General features: G+C 48.6%; 1 protein-coding gene across 2 annotated transcripts; it reads left to right on the top strand.

The window, feature by feature from the left end:
- Nucleotides 1–2,089: 2,089 nt before the first annotated feature.
- Nucleotides 2,090–15,875, top strand: KLF15 (KLF transcription factor 15). Of its 2 annotated transcripts, none has more exons than XM_065845894.2 (3): nt 2,090–2,479; nt 6,720–7,827; nt 13,665–15,875. In XM_065845894.2, exons 2-3 carry the CDS (start codon nt 6,785–6,787, stop codon nt 13,831–13,833), a joined length of 1,212 nt encoding a protein of 403 aa, XP_065701966.1. In that variant the 5' UTR covers nt 2,090–2,479; nt 6,720–6,784; the 3' UTR covers nt 13,834–15,875. The 2 variants fall into 2 exon arrangements, with proteins under 2 accessions (XP_065701966.1, XP_065701967.1); XM_065845895.2 differs by lacking the exon at nt 2,090–2,479 and adding an exon at nt 4,959–5,573.
- The last annotated feature ends 1,188 nt before the right edge of the window (nt 15,876–17,063 follow it).

Below are 17,063 nucleotides of genomic sequence, written 5' to 3'. Positions count from 1 at the left end.
ATTGTGCGCTGCGTTTTCAATTTTGTTTGTTTGTTTCAAATAAGTCTGGAGAAATATAGAAGCTGTAGTTACACTTGCCTGCTTATTTCCATTGTATTTCACCTCCCAGCGATCGCTGTTGCTTTGTATTGAACAGATATGATGCTGTAGGGTTCAGTGCAGTTGAAAATCACTCATCCCTGAGCTGAGCAAAGTAACGGTGAATTGAGGTTGTGTTTCTTCATCTCAGGAATATGCTTGGGCTCAGACTCACAAGCTCTTCACCTGCTTTAACAAGTTTCTACCTGGTTGTCGAACCAATGGGTCCATCGCAGATGTGAAAAAGCAGTAGATCTGTGTAAGGTAAATATGGGATTTTGTTGCTTCTCCAGCAATTTAGAGAAAGTTGGGAACTACTGAAACTAAAATACAATGAAATCGTCTTTTCCACGTGGAAAAAGAAAATTTAGAGAAACCTCAAATGTGTCCCAATGCGTATGTAAGTCATAACAATGATAAAATTAAGATTGTAAGTTTTGGTTGTTTTCACAGTAGTAAACATTGTAAAGGAATTTCACATCTGTACAGCAAACAATCCAAATTCCATTTCAGCCCTGTCTTGAGGGCTTGGGGTTTTAGCTGCATCTAAATCCCATGCCCTTTGCATTGCATCAAGCTCAGTTTCACCTACTCAGGGAACAAAGGGGTTTTAATTGAGAGAAAACAGCAAAGCAAGGTTTGCCAAAAATCTATTTTGGGTAAAAAATTTTTAAGGCCAGCGTTTTTACCGATGTAATGCTTCTTACATCAGGGAAGTCACACTGATGAAGAGTTCAGCCCTGATGTTTTTGTATAAATATAGTATGTAGGAAATTGATGAGCGTGTATTTATGCATTATTCATTGAGATAACATGGAGAGGAAGAGGAAGGTCTGTGCATGAGAGCAGAGCCCTGAGCACCCCGGGTCCTTTGGTGATACCCACCGGGGTGAGGTTCCATCACAGACATTGTTTGACCCTCTGTGCCTCAGTTTCCCCCCATAAAATCATCAAATGGGGATAATACTCAATTTTTCCTGCAGCACAGCAATTTGCAGCCCTGAGGCCCACAGTCTCTCAGTAGGAGAACAGGAACAGTGTTCTGTCCCATGTAACCCTCAAAAAGGTGCACAGACCTCTTGTCACAAGATTGTATTCTGTTAGCATGAGTGAACCTTCCCCAGGACCTGAAAAATGAAAAACTGGATTTGGAAAACCACTGATTGAGCAGAGAAACCTCACTGCTGCTGCACCTGGCAGCCCTGCACGCTTCCTCAGCTGGGCTTCACCTCTGCAGGGTCAAACATGGATCCTGATCCATGCCAAACGTGGCATAACAATATGTGTGTATATATAAAAATATATATGTATATTTTCTATGTGCCTTTACATGAAAAACTAGCAATGTCTGTAGTAACACTGCTGGGGGACCCCAAACCCCAATACTTCCTAGCATGCTGGAAATCACCCATCACACTCCAGCAGGCAGGTGGGAACGGGGCAGGAGCTGGGGTGCGCAGCATACAAAAGGCATGGGACATGCTTGCACCCCTCCAGGGGCTTGCAGATCTCCAGGGGCTTGCACATTTGCAGGAGCCTCTACATATCCAGGGGCTTGCACACTCCCAAGAGTGTGCACCCCCTCCAGGGGCTTGCACACTTACAGAGGTTTGCAAATTTCCAGGGACTTGCACATTTCCAGGGGCTCGCAAATCTCCAGGAGCCTCTACATATTCAGGGGCTTGCACAATTCCAGGGGCTTGCTCATTTCTAGGAGCCTCTACGTATCCAGGGGCTTGCACATTTCCAGGGGTTTGTAAATCTCCGGGGGCTTGCACGTCCCAATGAGCCCCTCCATACCCAGGGGCTTGCACACTTCCAAGAGTGCGCACCCGTCCAGGGGCTTGCACATTTCCAAAAACGTGCACCCCTGCAAGGGTCTGCACCGCTCCAGGAGCCCGCACGCCCCGGGGGCTCGTCCATGCTCTGCCCCTCCCGGGTACCGCCCCGGGGGCCGGGCCGGGCGGTGCGGCGGTTCCCATTGAGGCCGGTGCCGGGCCGGCCTCCGCCGCGGCGGGGCCAATGGGGGCGGCGGACGCGGTCGAGCCTCTCCCCGGCCTCCCCCGCCGGGAGCCCGTCCTGTGAGGGGGATATAGTACTACGGGAGCGGGGCCGCGCTCCGCAGCCGCGCACCCGCCTCCCGGGGGAGCTGCGCCCGCCTCCCGCCGCTCCGCGCTCCGCTCCCCGCCGGGGCTCCTTCTGGTTGTCGTGGGGTCTTCTGCGTCTTGTTGTTGCTGTTCTATTTTTTAATTTTTTTTTTTTTAATTTCCATAATTATTTTTGCTTTTTATTCTTATATTTGTGATTTTTTTTTTCCTACTTTAATTGTTTTTTTTTTTTCATTCTTCTGAGCGTTCTTTGCATTTTTTCCCCGCCGTCCCCGGCTTGCAGAGGAGTTCAGGTAAGGGTGTGCGAGGGCCGCGGAGGTTTGCGCGGGTGCGCGTCCCACCAGCGGAGCCCCCGCTGCCGCAGCACCGGTGGCCGGGGCGGGTACTGGTGGTTGTTTGTGCCGCCGCTGCCCGGTCCCGGGGTGGGTGGAAGGTTAAATCCCCCCCGCCCTGGGTGCAGTAGGGGGGGTCGGGCTGCGGCCGGCGTTGGGGGGGCTATTTTCAGGCTGGAGCTGTGCTATGGTGTGACAGGCGGAAGATGGGGGGGTGGGTTACTCTTGGTTATCGTGACCTGGGGACCACGGCGACTGGGGGGAGCTCGGGCCCCCAAACTCTTCTGAAAAGGGATCGAAGGAGCAACAGTAAAAATAATAACACCCCCCACCCCCAACAACAACAACAACAGCAAAATCCTCCAAAACAAACAAGCAAATGCCAGGAAACCTGGCCGTGTTTGTTCTGGGGTGGGAATTGCCGGCTCCCCGGGCCGGTTCTGCTGTCCGGCTGATGCCCCCGCGTTATTTCGGGGCAGCCCGGGGTGCGGGAGGCGGCGGGGGGACGCTCGGTAGCGGGGGGGGGCACCGCCGGTACACGCTGCAGGTAAAGTACATCTTCTTGTAGAAGGCAAGGTTTGGAGGTCGAGGAGGGGTATTTTCCAGAAAATAAGGCTTTGGGAATGTGACTGCAGCTTCCCAGTGGTGGTGGGGTTGGAAAGAAACTGGGAGGCCCTCAAAAACCCTCCGTCTTCCCCTCCCCATGTCCGGGGAGCAGCGCAGCCACATTGCAGAAGGCATGAGAGCAAATGGGTTTCCTGGCCTTTTTTATTCCTTTCCTTTATTTTCCCCATGCATTTCTGTTTTAATTTCTTAGAAACACTGGGCCTGGTTCGTTCCCTGGTTTATGGCTCTGTCTGCGGAGCAGGAGTCGGCCTGAACAGATTTAACATCTTTTAGGGAACAAGGAAAACCATAAAGAGATTACTGCTAAACTCGGAAGAGCTGTAGCAGTGTACATGGGAAATGACTGTCGGTGTATCTGAGCCCATACAGCGCTGTGCAATCAGCTGCCATGGACTGACTGTCCAGAAATGACAGGCTGGGAAATATGTCCTTGTGTTTCAGTAACTTCCCAGGACTTAACATTTTAATATTACTCCGAGTCAGAATACGCATTCTCTGTTTTCTGTTTTGTTTGGGTTTTCTTTTTGTTGTTGCTGTTATTTTTTTCAGCTGGTGATTAGATGGACAGGTTTTAATCAGAACAACATGTTTCTGGCAGAAGGGACATCATAACAACCCAGGGAACTCTTAAAAGTTGGAGACCGCGGTGCTGCCATGTGCTATTGAGCAGCTGCTGTATTTCACTCCAGAAGGGGCTGTTTTTCAGCAGCACAGGCACTGAGGTCCCTCTGTAGGTGCTTACATTTCTAACTTTTTGTTTGTTTTTGAATCTTCTGGCTTTGGCTGTGTCTTCAGGCAAACTAGGGATGAAAGCCCTTTGGTTGTTAGTCTGGCCTTTGGGATAAAATATAGCTTCAGCTCGATCCTGCATTCCAGGCATTCCCCAAAATCTTCTTGGCTGCTCTGCAAGTTTTGAGAGAGCACAGAAAGCAGATCTGGCCCGTAGTGTGCCTGGATCTGTTTGCCTCTGACAGTCCCCTGCCTTCTCAAAATGACTCTGGTAACACCGGGTGACATTGCTCCATGTCAAAAGAGATGGGGATAGGCACGCTGGCTGTTTGCTGCTGAGATACATTACTCACAGCAGTTGCTAGGAGTTTGTTGGGTTTTTTCCACCTCCTTTCAGCCCTTATTCAAATGAGGGTTTAGTTCTATTCCCAGTGAAATGTATAGATATTTTGGTAATGTGGCTTCCTAGTTCCTGGGCAATTAAAGAAAACTTGAGCTGTTTTTTCTTAATAACTTTACCAACCGCTTTTGGTGCGTGATCTTTCCCTGCACGTAAAGAGCACGCCAGCTTTTCTTAGAAAAAAACACATAGCAGTCCAGATTTCACTCACAGCACTGTTCTTCAGCAGTTCCAGCTGGAACAATGCAGACGTAGGAGGGAAGATCAGAAACCATCTGAGGGCAAGTGCCCCTTTCTGCCCCACATTGCGCTGGGCAGTCACCAGTTTTTGGTGCAAGATAGAAACGAGCTGCTTGGGCGAGTTCTTACGGGAAGCCAATACAAACTTCTCCAAAGCAGATTGTGTTTTCTATTTCAAAACTGGGACTGGCTCAGCTGGAGGAACTCTCTGTCAACACAGAGCTTTAAAAAAAAAAGAAGTCATGTGTTAGAAGTCATTTGGCTCTTTTGACTTTTCACTTTTACTATAAGAAATGATTATAGGCTAAGGTCACAAGACAGAGCCGCTAACCTCTGCTTGAACTTCCTCGTGTTCGGCACATGTGGGTATTTCATTATCAGCTCAGAGCCATAGCTGACTGGCGGGCCAGGCATATCGGGAAAATATGCACTCTTACTTTGAAGTCAATCTTTCAACCTGCCTCTACTTTCTCCACATGCCTATGGAGGAGGAAGTTGTATCTTTAAGAAATGTTTGGTTGTTTTCCGTGTGAAATATTAATAGATGCAGCCATTGGGATGGAGCTCTTTAAGGGTGTTGTAAAAATATCTCGCTCTGCGTTCATTGCAGCACGGAGCGCATAGACGCCTTTTGATGTTTTCTCCAGAGATGGCAAAGACGGGGCAAATTTTTGGAGATCAGGCAGCAAGGATGCTCTGCAATAGCACTGACAAGCATCCCCTTCCCTGCACAAAACTGGGAGCTATTGACTATTCATGGCAAAGCGTCCGAAGCGCAGCGGCAGAGCCTGTGGAAAATGACAGCGTGTAACAAGATTGACTGGCATTTCCTTCACGCTGGGTCACATGCCTCCTAATTCACACACACACAAAACCTCATAGGCTGATCAAATGACTCCTATCTCTGCAGTCCGCATACCTTCCACAGAAAGAGTTGTTTTATTATGCACATGTACAGCTCTGTTTTCAATCAGTCACCTTGAGCGAATGACTGAGGGCCAGTGTTTGCTCCGTCCGGAGGTCCCTGCGGTTGCTCTCGAAGGGGCATATTCTCCCTCTGTAAGCAATTTGTTTTTTTCCTCTGGGGGGGCAGAAAAACCCAAAAAAGAAAACGAACATGCAGATGCCCATCCTGCCTTCCCCTCCCCACAAACCTTTTTAAGAAGTTTGATTGGCTTAACTGGGAAAGTGCAGGTTGGTGGCTGCTGTCGGAGAGCATCGCGGTGGGCTCATTTCCCAAACCCCCCACGGGGAGGATGGATTTTGCTGCGGTGGCTCCGTGGGGTTGCGGTGGGATTGCGGCTCACGTGAGTAGGGGCTTGCGGGACGCTGCCCGCTCGGCACCGTGCGGGGGAAACCGCGAGCACCGCTGCCCGCCGTGGGTTCGGGATGCTGGGGGTCCCTACAAACCCCCTCCCGGTTTAGGAACTAGCAGGAGGTTCAGATCACCCTGACCTCCATAGCCGGAGAGGGGAGGATGGAGGGGTGAGTGAAACCGGCCGCCAGCTGCCATGCCAGGGCAGGGTAATTAGCTCAGCACAGCGCCAGCCTTATTAGGGGCAGTGCAGGTGCTGATGACGTTGGCACACTGATTCATGGCATCTGGAGGGGAAAATCCGCCTAGTAAATGCTGAAGCACAGTAAATATTTTTGGCTCCTGACAGATTGGTCCTTGCATTATGCTGATTAGCCTATATTTGTGGAACTGAGGAAGTTAAAAATAAGGTTGGTGGAAAGCTACAAGATAAGGAAAGGATTTGCATTTTATGGCCGCCAGCAATAAACTTCTTTTTTGATTTGTTTTTCTGGATGGTAAAAATTTCAACACTTCATTTTTATTTTTGTTTTCTCTCCCCATTCCCTCCTGTGGCTCTGGGTTTCACTGTTATGTGAAAGCCCATGGTTTATTTTCTGTTCCCAATAATATTCTGGAAGGGAGCTGTAAATGTAGAGCGTGTTCAGTTGGGAAACGATTTCTGAAAGGTTTCTTTTGCAAGTACGTGGTGCAATCCTGCAAAATGCTTTGTCCCTGGCAGTCCTTAGGGGGTGGTACAGCCGTATCAAAGCGTGTAGCAGCGTGTGTACTCAGTGAGGCTGGATGCTTTGGACTTTCCCGTGAGCTAGAGGGCTTTATGAGCTTTACTTCACAGAGATAAATGATTAAACCAACTTCTGACTGTTGCTGTTTTGTTTTCCTACACTCAGGCTCTCACCTGAACTTTTGCTGCGTGGTATATGCTGTTGGGATAACCCTAGGAGATAGCTCAGGAATGGTGGATCACTTGCTGCCTACTGATGAATCCTTTTCATCTACAAGATCTTCTCTTGGATACTTTGGGGACATGACAGCAGGGGTGAGGTCCTACCAAATGTTGCCCTCTCCGCTGTCGGAAGATGACAGCGACTCCTCCAGCTTTTGTTCTTGTTCCAGCCCTGACTCCCAGGTTCTCAGCTCCAGCTATGGAAGCACGTCCAGTGCGGAAAGTCAGGACAGTATCTTAGACTATTTATTGTCCCAGGCGTCTTTGGGCAACACCGCTGCATCATGGTGGGACAAAAGGAGACTTCAGCCGATAGTGAAAGAGGAGTACTTTAGGTTGCCTGAATTTGGTGTGGATATGGAAGACTCTGGACCATTTCAGCCCACGCTTGAGGAAATTGAGGAGTTTCTGGAGGAGAACATGGAGTTGGAGCTCAAAGAAAGACCTAAAAGTGAGACCAAGGACTTGAGATCTTGCAGCCAAGTTTCTGTTGCTTCGCTACAGCAGAAAGACCATATGTTACCCAGCGCTAGTTTAAAAGAGAGCAAAAATGAACAGTTGAGCAGCTCAACGGAAGGTGGCCAAGCTTCGAATGGGGGAATGTCCCTGGAGAATGGGATACCGGTTATGCTGCAGATTCAGCCTGTACAGATCAAACAGGAGTCCAACACCAGCTCTAGTTCCCAAGGACCAGCACAAGAGAACGTTAAAATTGCACAACTCCTAGTCAACATCCAAGGACAGACGTTTGCCCTTGTGCCTCAGATAGTTCAGTCATCCAATTTGAACTTGTCCTCTAAATTTGTCCGCATTGCTCCCGTCCCCATCGCCGCCAAGCCAATTGGGCCAGGAGGCATGATCCAGGGTCAGACGGGAATCATCATGGGTCAGAAATTTCAAAAGAACCCTGCAGCAGAACTCATTAAAATGCACAAATGTTCTTTTCCTGGTTGTACCAAGATGTACACGAAAAGCAGCCACTTGAAAGCCCACCTGAGGAGGCATACGGGAGAAAAACCTTTTGCATGCACGTGGCCGGGTTGCGGATGGAGGTCAGTATTGGGGTGCAGCGCTGTCCTATCCCCCATACCCTTTTTTTTTTGCTCACTCAACTTAACTTGCCGAGCAAGTAGGTTTGCACTCTGATTTATTATTTCTATTCCTATAACTTGTTTGTTTGGTGTGAGAATTAAGACCTTTTCTTTCTCCTGTTAGGTGGTCCAGGGGCTTTGATAAATTAAATAGCAACGCATCACCTGCTGGCACCGGCTGTTTAAGTGTCTTAAAAAAACCTCAAAGCATCCCACTGTAATTTGTGTTTCATTCCAAGAGGGTCAGATTAAGCTCGTTACTGCAGGCAATACCTTGAGGTCACATTGGTCTGGTTGCAACACAGCAGCTGCAGCAGATGCTTGGCTGGTCCCAGCTGAGGGCTGGAGTAGATGGTTTAGGGCAGAATCCCTGTGTGCGGGGCTGAACGTGGTCACCGAGGGGCTGTGACAAACAAGTGGCGCTCAGAGCAGCAATATTCTGTGCGGTTTTGTGGAAAATGAGCTCCATCCCACTCCTGCTGGAAATGCTGGCTGTGACGCTCCAGCATGCTTGGGGTTTTATTCTCTGCATTGATTCAGAAAAAATGCGTGGGTGCCACTCAAAGTTGCTAAAAGCTGTCAGATGTAACAACATAACCAGAAGGCTGAGGTGGAGTTAAGCATCGCTTGAATGAAAGATTGCAGGTTTGATTGAGCAAAACGTTTCACACAGGGTCTCTCTTGATTTTGTTTTGTTTTTAAAAATTTGTTTTTAACACTCGTTGAAAAATTAAAAATTCTTTAAAAAACATCAACTTTTTATTTTAAGGAAGCTTTGGTGGAAGCCCTCCCCCCTATTTCCAATGAGTTGTGTTCCTAGCCTGCCTGTGGGTGAGCGTTAATACAAAGCACTACAAATTATGGTGGGAGGAAACAAAACCTTAACTCCTTTCTATTAAATTAAACCAGATTTCTTTCAAATAATATCCCACAGAGCTTCAGCGAGCAATGTCTAATGAGGAAATGGGTTGTGAGCATGGGGAACAGACGAGGTAAAAAGTAACAGGAGAGGATTGTGTAAAAATGCAAGTATGTGAGCCATGCAGCAGTTAGAGATGGCTGGATTGGTTTGAGGGAAAAGGTCAGAAGGGGGCTGAATCCTCTGTTCCCCAACCGGGCCAGTTTGAAGTTTGCCTCTTGGCGGGATTGAGGAGATCAATGCAATTGATTTATTTGATTTTCGTTTTTCTTTCCCGTTTCAGTTTATGGTGTCTCCGCAAACTGGTGGTGACTTTCTTGCGTTTTGTGCTGCTGGCACTTCTCATGAGCCGGGCTCAGTGTCTTGCTACTCAGGATGCTCTGAAATTAAAGCCACTTTATTTAGCTGATTGGTCCCATCAGCCGCAGGCTGGTTTGCTCCTGACCTGCAGCGGAGCCACTCGCTCCTCATTTGGTTGCCAGAGTACGTGCGCAGAGGCAGCAGATGTGCCTCCTGCCTGTGGGTGTCATGCTGCTTTCCCTTCCTTTGCTTTCCCTTCCTTTGCTTTCCCTTCCTTTGCTTTCCCTTCCTTTGCTTTCCCTTCCTTTGCTTTTCCTTCCTTTGCTTTTCCTCCTCCTTGCAGCCCGAGGTGTTGCCTGTAGGTGACCTTTTCCAGCTCTGTCTTACCACAGAGCTGATGTTTTCCAGGCTGCAGAACGAAGGGGTACGCTTTAGGAGGAATATTAGGTGGTAAGGGGTGGAGATGGAATTTACATCGGGGTCCCTGCGTCTTCCCATCGGTACAGCAAATGGTGTGGATCAAAAGCAGGACGCAGGTGTAAGGTGAGACAAGAGAAGTGCAGGTCCCATGATCGGGAGCACACTGAACTGTCACCCTCAGCCAGCCACACCTTTTTAAAGATGAGAAGCCCGACAGGGATGAGCAATTAATCACCTTAGCTATGAGGAGCACATGTCTTGTCCACAAACAGCTGCTGGAAGGGCTTTTCAAACTCTCTATTGCTCTTGTTGCATTTCACAGCCCAGGCTGGTTGCCCGGTCCCCAACACCCCCAAGCTCCGAGGGGGGGTTATAGCCATCAGTGGAGGCTGTTTTCCTCACTCCCAGCAATCAGCCCTGGCCTGACATTCCTGCACATCCCCTGCACGCTGCTCCCACATCAAAGGCCAGACCCAATTGAGCGCTGAGTTACTCAGTCCCCTTTCATCAATAAAACATGTTTACCTTTTCCACAAGTTCAGCGCGAGCTGTGATCTCACATGACTTAATGCATCTGGACTCTCTGTTTGCAGTTTTATGTTATCTTGGATGGATTTAAGCACTATAACACTGCTGGGCTCTGCTTTGCGCTCTCTTTTCTCTGCATTCTTGTGCTTGCGTATTTATTTTTTCACCAAAGACACTTAAGATCTGACCTCACTGAAGATAGTAATTTCAAAAACAAAACACAGTGTTGCCTAGCACAAAGTAGCTGAGCTGTCGGAGGGTTAAAGCTTTCCCAGCAATCTTGGCAGCCCTGCTATGACAAAGTTACACGCTTTAAATGTGCCAAGGTAGGGGTGTGCACACAGCAGACCCTTTTGCTAACCCCTGGGACAGCTGGAGAGCCCCAAGCACCTCCCTTAGTGAGGCTGAACCCTGCGTGCTCATGCCCTTCTTTGGCACGGGGTGAGAGCTGTTTTCTGCAGGCAGCAGCGATGTGTTCACAAGTGGCCGGTGACCCGCTGCGGTCGATAGCCCACTGTACCGATCAGCGCGCTGATCCGTGTCACGCCGGCTTATACCTTCGGCACAGGCAGCCTCTGGTTAGTCCTGGCCCTGAGACAGGCTGGCCAAAAAGCTGAGCTGCAGCGTGGGCCAGTCCCCAGCAGCTGTGTTATGGCATTGAGCAGAAGCTCTCGCTTTCCCTCCTGGGCACAGCAGTGTGCAAAGCTGCTGTTCTCGCAGGGCCTGGGGGATGAGGCAATAGAGTTGAAGTGCTGTCCCGCATCTTCTGGCTGGAGGTGCTTCCCCATGGCTGGCTCTGCAAGTGACAGTGTGCGATAAAAGCTTTGTCGGGTTTGTAGGGAGGGTTTAAAGGCTTTTAATGTGTGTATGGGTGGACCACACATGGGATAAATCAGGGCAGGCGTCCTGCATTAGGCTTTTTTGCTGGTGCTGTGCAGAGGGGTTTGCAGGAGGTGCTGCTTTGGGGATGGGCAGGGTGAATCTAGAGCCTCCTCTCCACTGCAGAGAGGAGCATCCTGAGTTGGTCCCAATGGCTGGTGGCCATGGTAGGGACCATGGAGTACCAGGCTGAAGCTATTGACCTTTCTTGCCCTGTGAGCCATGTATCAATGTCTTTGTATGGCCAGGAGACACAGAACATGTCCTGCATCAGGGAGCACTAGGATTTCTCCAAGGGAGATGCAGTCATGGGTTTTTTGGGGTCCTACCAGATAGGAGGTTGAAGGAGGCTCTTCTAGTTGCTGTGGGATTGCCCAGATCCCTCCACCTTCCTTTTGAAGGAGGAATCCTTCTGGAAATGGCAGTGATTTGACATAGTGAGGTGTTCCTTGGAGGTGCCTTTCTGTCGTTCGGATTTGACATTCCACTGGCGATTATTTGCAGTTTTCTTGGGATGATCTTGGTGCTGGAACATGCTGCAAATATCACTTCGCTGCAGAGCCAGGCCACCAGATCCTCCCAGCTTCCTTGTCCTAACCTTTGCGTTGTGTTTTTGTAAACACACCAACAGCTTGAGGTTTATTTCTGTGGGCTCTGTAAGTTGATCTTTCTGTGACTGCTGGGGAACAGTATTGCAACATTCCTGCCTCTTCAGCTAAGGACATCGTTATGAGGCAGAGTGTATTTTTATTCGATGAACTCATCCGAGCTCCCAGGGTATGAGCAGAGCTGCTCATTCCTGACATGCACCAGTTTCTTCCCCACCATCCATGCAATTCCCATCAAAATGCACTTGCGGAGCCCTTGTGCAGGATTAGCCATGAGGGACTGCACTTCTGTTCCAGATGGTGACCTCAGTGACCAAGGACATGAGATGAGGCAACCCGGCCACATCTGGTTTTACTCCTTTGGCTGATAAGCCTTTATATAGGAGGATGGCTCTTTGCAAAGGTGCTTTTCCCTGTCTGCTGCCTCTTTTCCCTGGATGTGGTTGGCCTCACAGGCAACAGGTCTGTTCCTTCCCCAGCACTGAGTCCCGCTGAGGGAGTTTGCACAGGCAACATCCCACCTTCTCGAGAAAGAGACTTAGTCCCACTCGTCCATAGCTCTCCAAGAGCATCCCTCCAGGGATGTGGCACTGGGACTAGCTCACTAAGGACTTGGGAGAAATCCCTGGTCCTGCTGCTCCCAGGTTTTGGGAAGCCATGGCTGGGAGAAGCAGGGGAGTTAGAGAAAGCAAACGTGCAAGTACTGGGGGAGAAGAGAAGCCTCTGTCGTGGCCTTTATGAAGAAGATGCGTTGCAGACAAGGAACAGGTTGATGGCTCCATTAGAGCTGAACACTCTCTGGGTTGCATCCCTGGACTGAAGAGCTGTGGGAACTGGGGAAACCATTCCCAATTTCCCAGTGCCTGTGCTCTATTCCTCAGCTGGCGGCCGGTGATCAGAGCTAATTAAAACCTTTATGTGGAAACTTACTTTTCTTGCATGAAGGGCTTATTCATAGGAGCCCAGTAGTCCTGTTTTCCCCCTTTCCTAAAAACAGCGTATTCACTCTGGTGGTGATGTGTTATTTTGCTCCAGAAGGGCACATTTTTCTACATGTCGTTTCCCCCATTTATTCAACTAGCACCCATGACTTCATTTATTTATTGTAAATAAACAGCTGATACCATTTCTTGCAAGCTCTCTTTCTGTGCTGCTCTTTGTTACTGCTCTGGCAACAAAACACTTAATTGCCCTTTGTCAGGCAGCGAATTTTTCGTACCCATCTGGACAGGGCTGTTTTAGTGTGACATTATTAATTAACCCTGTGGCTCCCAGTTACGTCCACGCTGGAAATAGAACCAGGCCCACTGTTAGGACCAAAGGATTAGCTGATTTGGGTTCAGTAAAGCCCAGTGGATTCACAATGACTATTTGGGGATTTTTCTGTGGAGATGTAAAGTGGGAAATACCCCAAATTGAAATCACTCTGGGAGACAGTTTTGATAATTAAAGGCTCAATCTTGATTTCAGTTTACCCATGAAGGGACTATGGTAAAGGCCACTGGGGCCCGCTTGGATTTCAACTGTTTCGATGTTGAACATCTCTGGTATTGAGATATTAATGTCTCTTTATTTACCCTGTGGGAGCACATACAAAAGCCAATTTTTCAGCAGGATCTGATGAGCCTTTTAACTTCTGGGCAGTTCTTTTGGGCTGTTATCTGGGGTCTATCTCAAACTAGATGCAATTACTGGATGTCCGTTGTGCTGGTGCCAGTGGGAGCTTGGGGCAGACCTCATCTGCAGGACGTTGGTTGTTATCTCTGCTCGGGAAGGGTCCGTGCTTGGATTTGCAGGAGAGAGCGTGTGGGACAGGCTTTGGAAGGAGGATCAAGAGCAGCGCTGGTTTTTGTTGAGCTGTACCCTGTTATTGAGTTTAGGGTGAGATTAGTACAAATGTTGCCTCCGTGCATTGCTCTGAGTCCAGAGTTGATGTGGAATGAGGTTGATAACTGTGTGTTTCCATCACTGGTTGGGACCAGACTGACCCCCTTATATCCCTTTCAGTTTGTGTGTTTGGGCTTTGCCTCAAGTGGAGTCTCTCAGTGGCCTGAGGGGACTTGTTTTTCCTGTTCTGAGAGACATAGCAACTTAAAAAAAATTACAATAATTAAAAATCTGAAAAGTCTTCTCATCTCTTGCAGGTTCTCCAGGTCAGATGAGCTGTCCCGGCACAGGCGCTCCCACTCGGGGGTGAAACCCTACCAGTGTCCTGTGTGCGAGAAGAAGTTTGCTCGAAGTGACCATTTGTCCAAACACGTCAAGGTGCATCGGTTTCCACGAAGCAACCGTTCCGTCCGCTCCGTGAACTGATCGGTCCCGCTTGCCCCTTCCCGCCCAGCCGTCCTACAACAGCCGATGACAGCACTTTGTTCACTATATTTCTAGTGATAATTTATTTGTCTCCACAGAACAGTCAATGCTGTTACTCGATACCACCACGTCTGAGTGTCTCATGTCCTTTAAAGATGATTTGAGAATGAAGTTCTTTTTGGGTCAGGGGAGGGGGGTGCTTCTTCCTTGCTGTATTTTTTTTTTTTAAGGATGTTATTTTCCTTTCCTTCTACCTTTCCCTCCTTTGCTGCTGCTGCTTTTGGAAATTGCAGTGTTTTATTTTTAGCTGTTTTCTGCTGCACAGGAAAATGTAAGAGTTGCTTGCTGCTAGTTAATTATAGCCCTGGCATTCCTGAGGGCTTTGCTCATGTGCAGGCCATTCATTGTGAGTTTTTATTAAGCTGCTCTATTTGTCCAGTTTGGAAACAGCAAATTCCTTTTAAAACGAAAACAACTCCTTTGTTTTTTGGGTTGCCTGAGCCAAGGATTTGTAGGGGCTGGCCATAGGAGAAGGAAAAGTGGGAGCTGGGGAATGGGGGAAGCAAGGCGTGAAGAGCGCTGGAATGCACCTCTCTGATTTCTCCAGCTCACGTTTACCTTTTCCTTGGCTAGGGCTATATATAAATATTTATGTATATATATTCATACATATATATTTCTAAGCAAAGGCATACCCCAAGCAAACCCAGAAGCTCAGGCTGGACGAAGTGGCTTGGAGCAGAGCCTTTTGCTGTGGCTGAGCACTTCCCATGTGCAGCTTCTCCTGTCCTGTGCTGCTGTGGGGCTGAAAGGATGCCCGTGCCTAGAAGGAAACGCTGCTTTCCTTTGACCCTGGTTTGCAGCACCCACTGTCTTTAGCAGAAGAGCTGTTGTCTAGCATGTAAAGCAGCAGGAAGCCGTTCTTGAGAACTGAGCCCTGGCCCAGGCTGCCCAGAGTGGGTGTGGAGTCTCCTTCTCTGGAGACATTCAAACCCATCTGGACACGATCCTGTGCGATCTGCTCTGGTGACCCTGCGTGAGCAGCTGGATTGGACTGGGTGATCTCCGAGGTCCTGTCCAGCCCAAACCATCCTGTGATTCTGTACCAGCTGAGCTCTGTTTCTGTCATTGCTTCTGTCCTCTGGTGTGATCTTGGGGGAGAAACCAGAGCACCAGCCCTGGAGGTGCCTGGTGAGCACGGGGCATCCCGAGCATCCACGGCGAGTCACCACCTCGCTGGTTGGAGCTGTCTCCGTTTGTCCGCTGTCCTGCAGGGTTTTGCAGGGTGTACCTGTACCCAGGGAAGGGTGGGAGGCATCGTGGCCTGGTGGGACAGCACCGTGAGATCTTCTGTCCAAGCGTGATCTTCAGCGCTAATCCTCCTCTTCCCAACAGCCATGTCAGAGCTCCGTGCAGCTGGGGTGGGCGAATGGGTGAGAACAGCAGCCAAACGAAACAAATTTGTGTGGTAGCTGGCTAAGAAGGGAATTTGAACAAATAATCAGATGGTAGCAGGCTAATGATTTTGTTTGTGTTTCTTCTCGTTGCTTTGTTTTTCCTTTTGAACTCTGGTGATTGTAAGAAGCTTTAGAAAAAAAATAGAATTCAGTAATTAGGCACTATTTTATAATGGATGTTAGATTTCCTTTCCATTCGCAGGCGGCATCTGTTTGTCTTTTTGTTGGCAAAATGGGAAATAGGAAACTGCGATTGTAGCACTAGGCAGAGCGGGGGCCCATGCTGTGCAAGAACAGCAGGTCTGGCTAAAGCGAATGCATTCCTTTTGTCCTCTAGAAATTAATATAAATGAACTATCATCTATTGACTGGTTTATATCACATCCTATGAATGTATGTAAATAAAACTGTACATAGATGCATATCTATATAAAATATCTTTTAATAACATATCAAAATTTGTGTAAATTGGAAACAAAAATACCTATAAAGCCAGTGTACATAAGTTACAATTCTGTATATTTTCTTTTGTTCTTCGTAAAAATATATTTACTTTGACAATAAAATGAAAATGGAAATTTTAAATCCCTTCTTGAAATTATTATTCATTAATTTCCTTTGTGGCCAGCTCTGTAATCGGGACAGTAGTGCTTGAAATTTTGATTCACCTGGATGTAACTTTTCAGGTGCTGGGTAACAGGGAGATGATGGAACACACCTGAAGTTGCCTTCAGAAGTTTTTCTTATCTCGGAAGGTCCTTGGGAGGTCTGAGATATTTCGGCCCTCCCTTCGCCAGAGCCCTCTCGCAGCCGCGCTGGGACCCCGATGCCTTCCGTGGTTTCTGACCGCTGTGGAACAGGTCACAGCTGCACTGAAACTGTAGTTAATAAACTAGAGCAAGCAGGTTTTGAGGAAATTCAAGCTCTAGTGGTTAGTGTGAAGCAGGAAGGGCTTCAGTCTCCTTGAGACTGACGGTGACTCACTGTGTGACCCAGGACAAAGGACTCAATTGCCTCGTGCCGCAGTTCCCTTTCTTGCAAAAGGGGGATAAAAATGCATCATGCTGAAACTGTGGGACTTAATTTACGTTTGTGTGGTCCTTGGATGGAAGGAGCAAGCTACGAGACCAGCAGTCACAGGATTAGATTGTGAAAGAAAGGCTCGGCACGGCGGCGGTCTTGGTGCCAAGGCGCTTCGGTTGGCTCTTCTGTAAATCCCACGTCTGAAAGAGTGATGTGAAGGATCTGTGGTACGAAGGATGCCTCAGGCCTGAGGAGAAGACGTCCTGTTCTGCAACAACCATTGCTTCCCATTTGTAACAACAGGGGCGTGAACATGATGCTCTTGTGATCTGCAAGCTGGGACATCTCTTGCTATGTGCTTTTGCTTGCTTGGCCTCCGCTGGAAAAAGAAACCAGCAACGTTATTGGTGTTAAATCATTTCTGAGGCTCCACGGGAGCAATGGTGCTGCGGGTCTAGACCTTCTCCCAGCAAGAATCACTCCGAGACTAATGGGCACTTAGGGATTAAAGACTCTCCCCGAAGAGCAGCCACCAGAAAACGCCAGCTGATCAGCCACGGATTTCCAGACCGCTCATTATTTTTTCCAGAGAATCCCTATGAGTCCAGCAAGAGGACTCAGGGATGTGGCAGAGTAAGTTCTGTTCACTCCAGGTTGTTGTTACCTCCTGAGCTGTAGCCTGAAGACCAGAGTCCTAAGGACAGCTCGTTTAAGAGCGCTAGTCCCATATATGCCTTAATTAGCAAGCCT

This window comes from Patagioenas fasciata, chromosome 10 (assembly GCF_037038585.1).
Source record: "Patagioenas fasciata isolate bPatFas1 chromosome 10, bPatFas1.hap1, whole genome shotgun sequence".
NCBI lineage: Eukaryota > Metazoa > Chordata > Aves > Columbiformes > Columbidae > Patagioenas > Patagioenas fasciata.
Note: the sequence above shows the minus strand (reverse complement) of the source record. Positions and strands in the feature narration are given on the sequence as shown.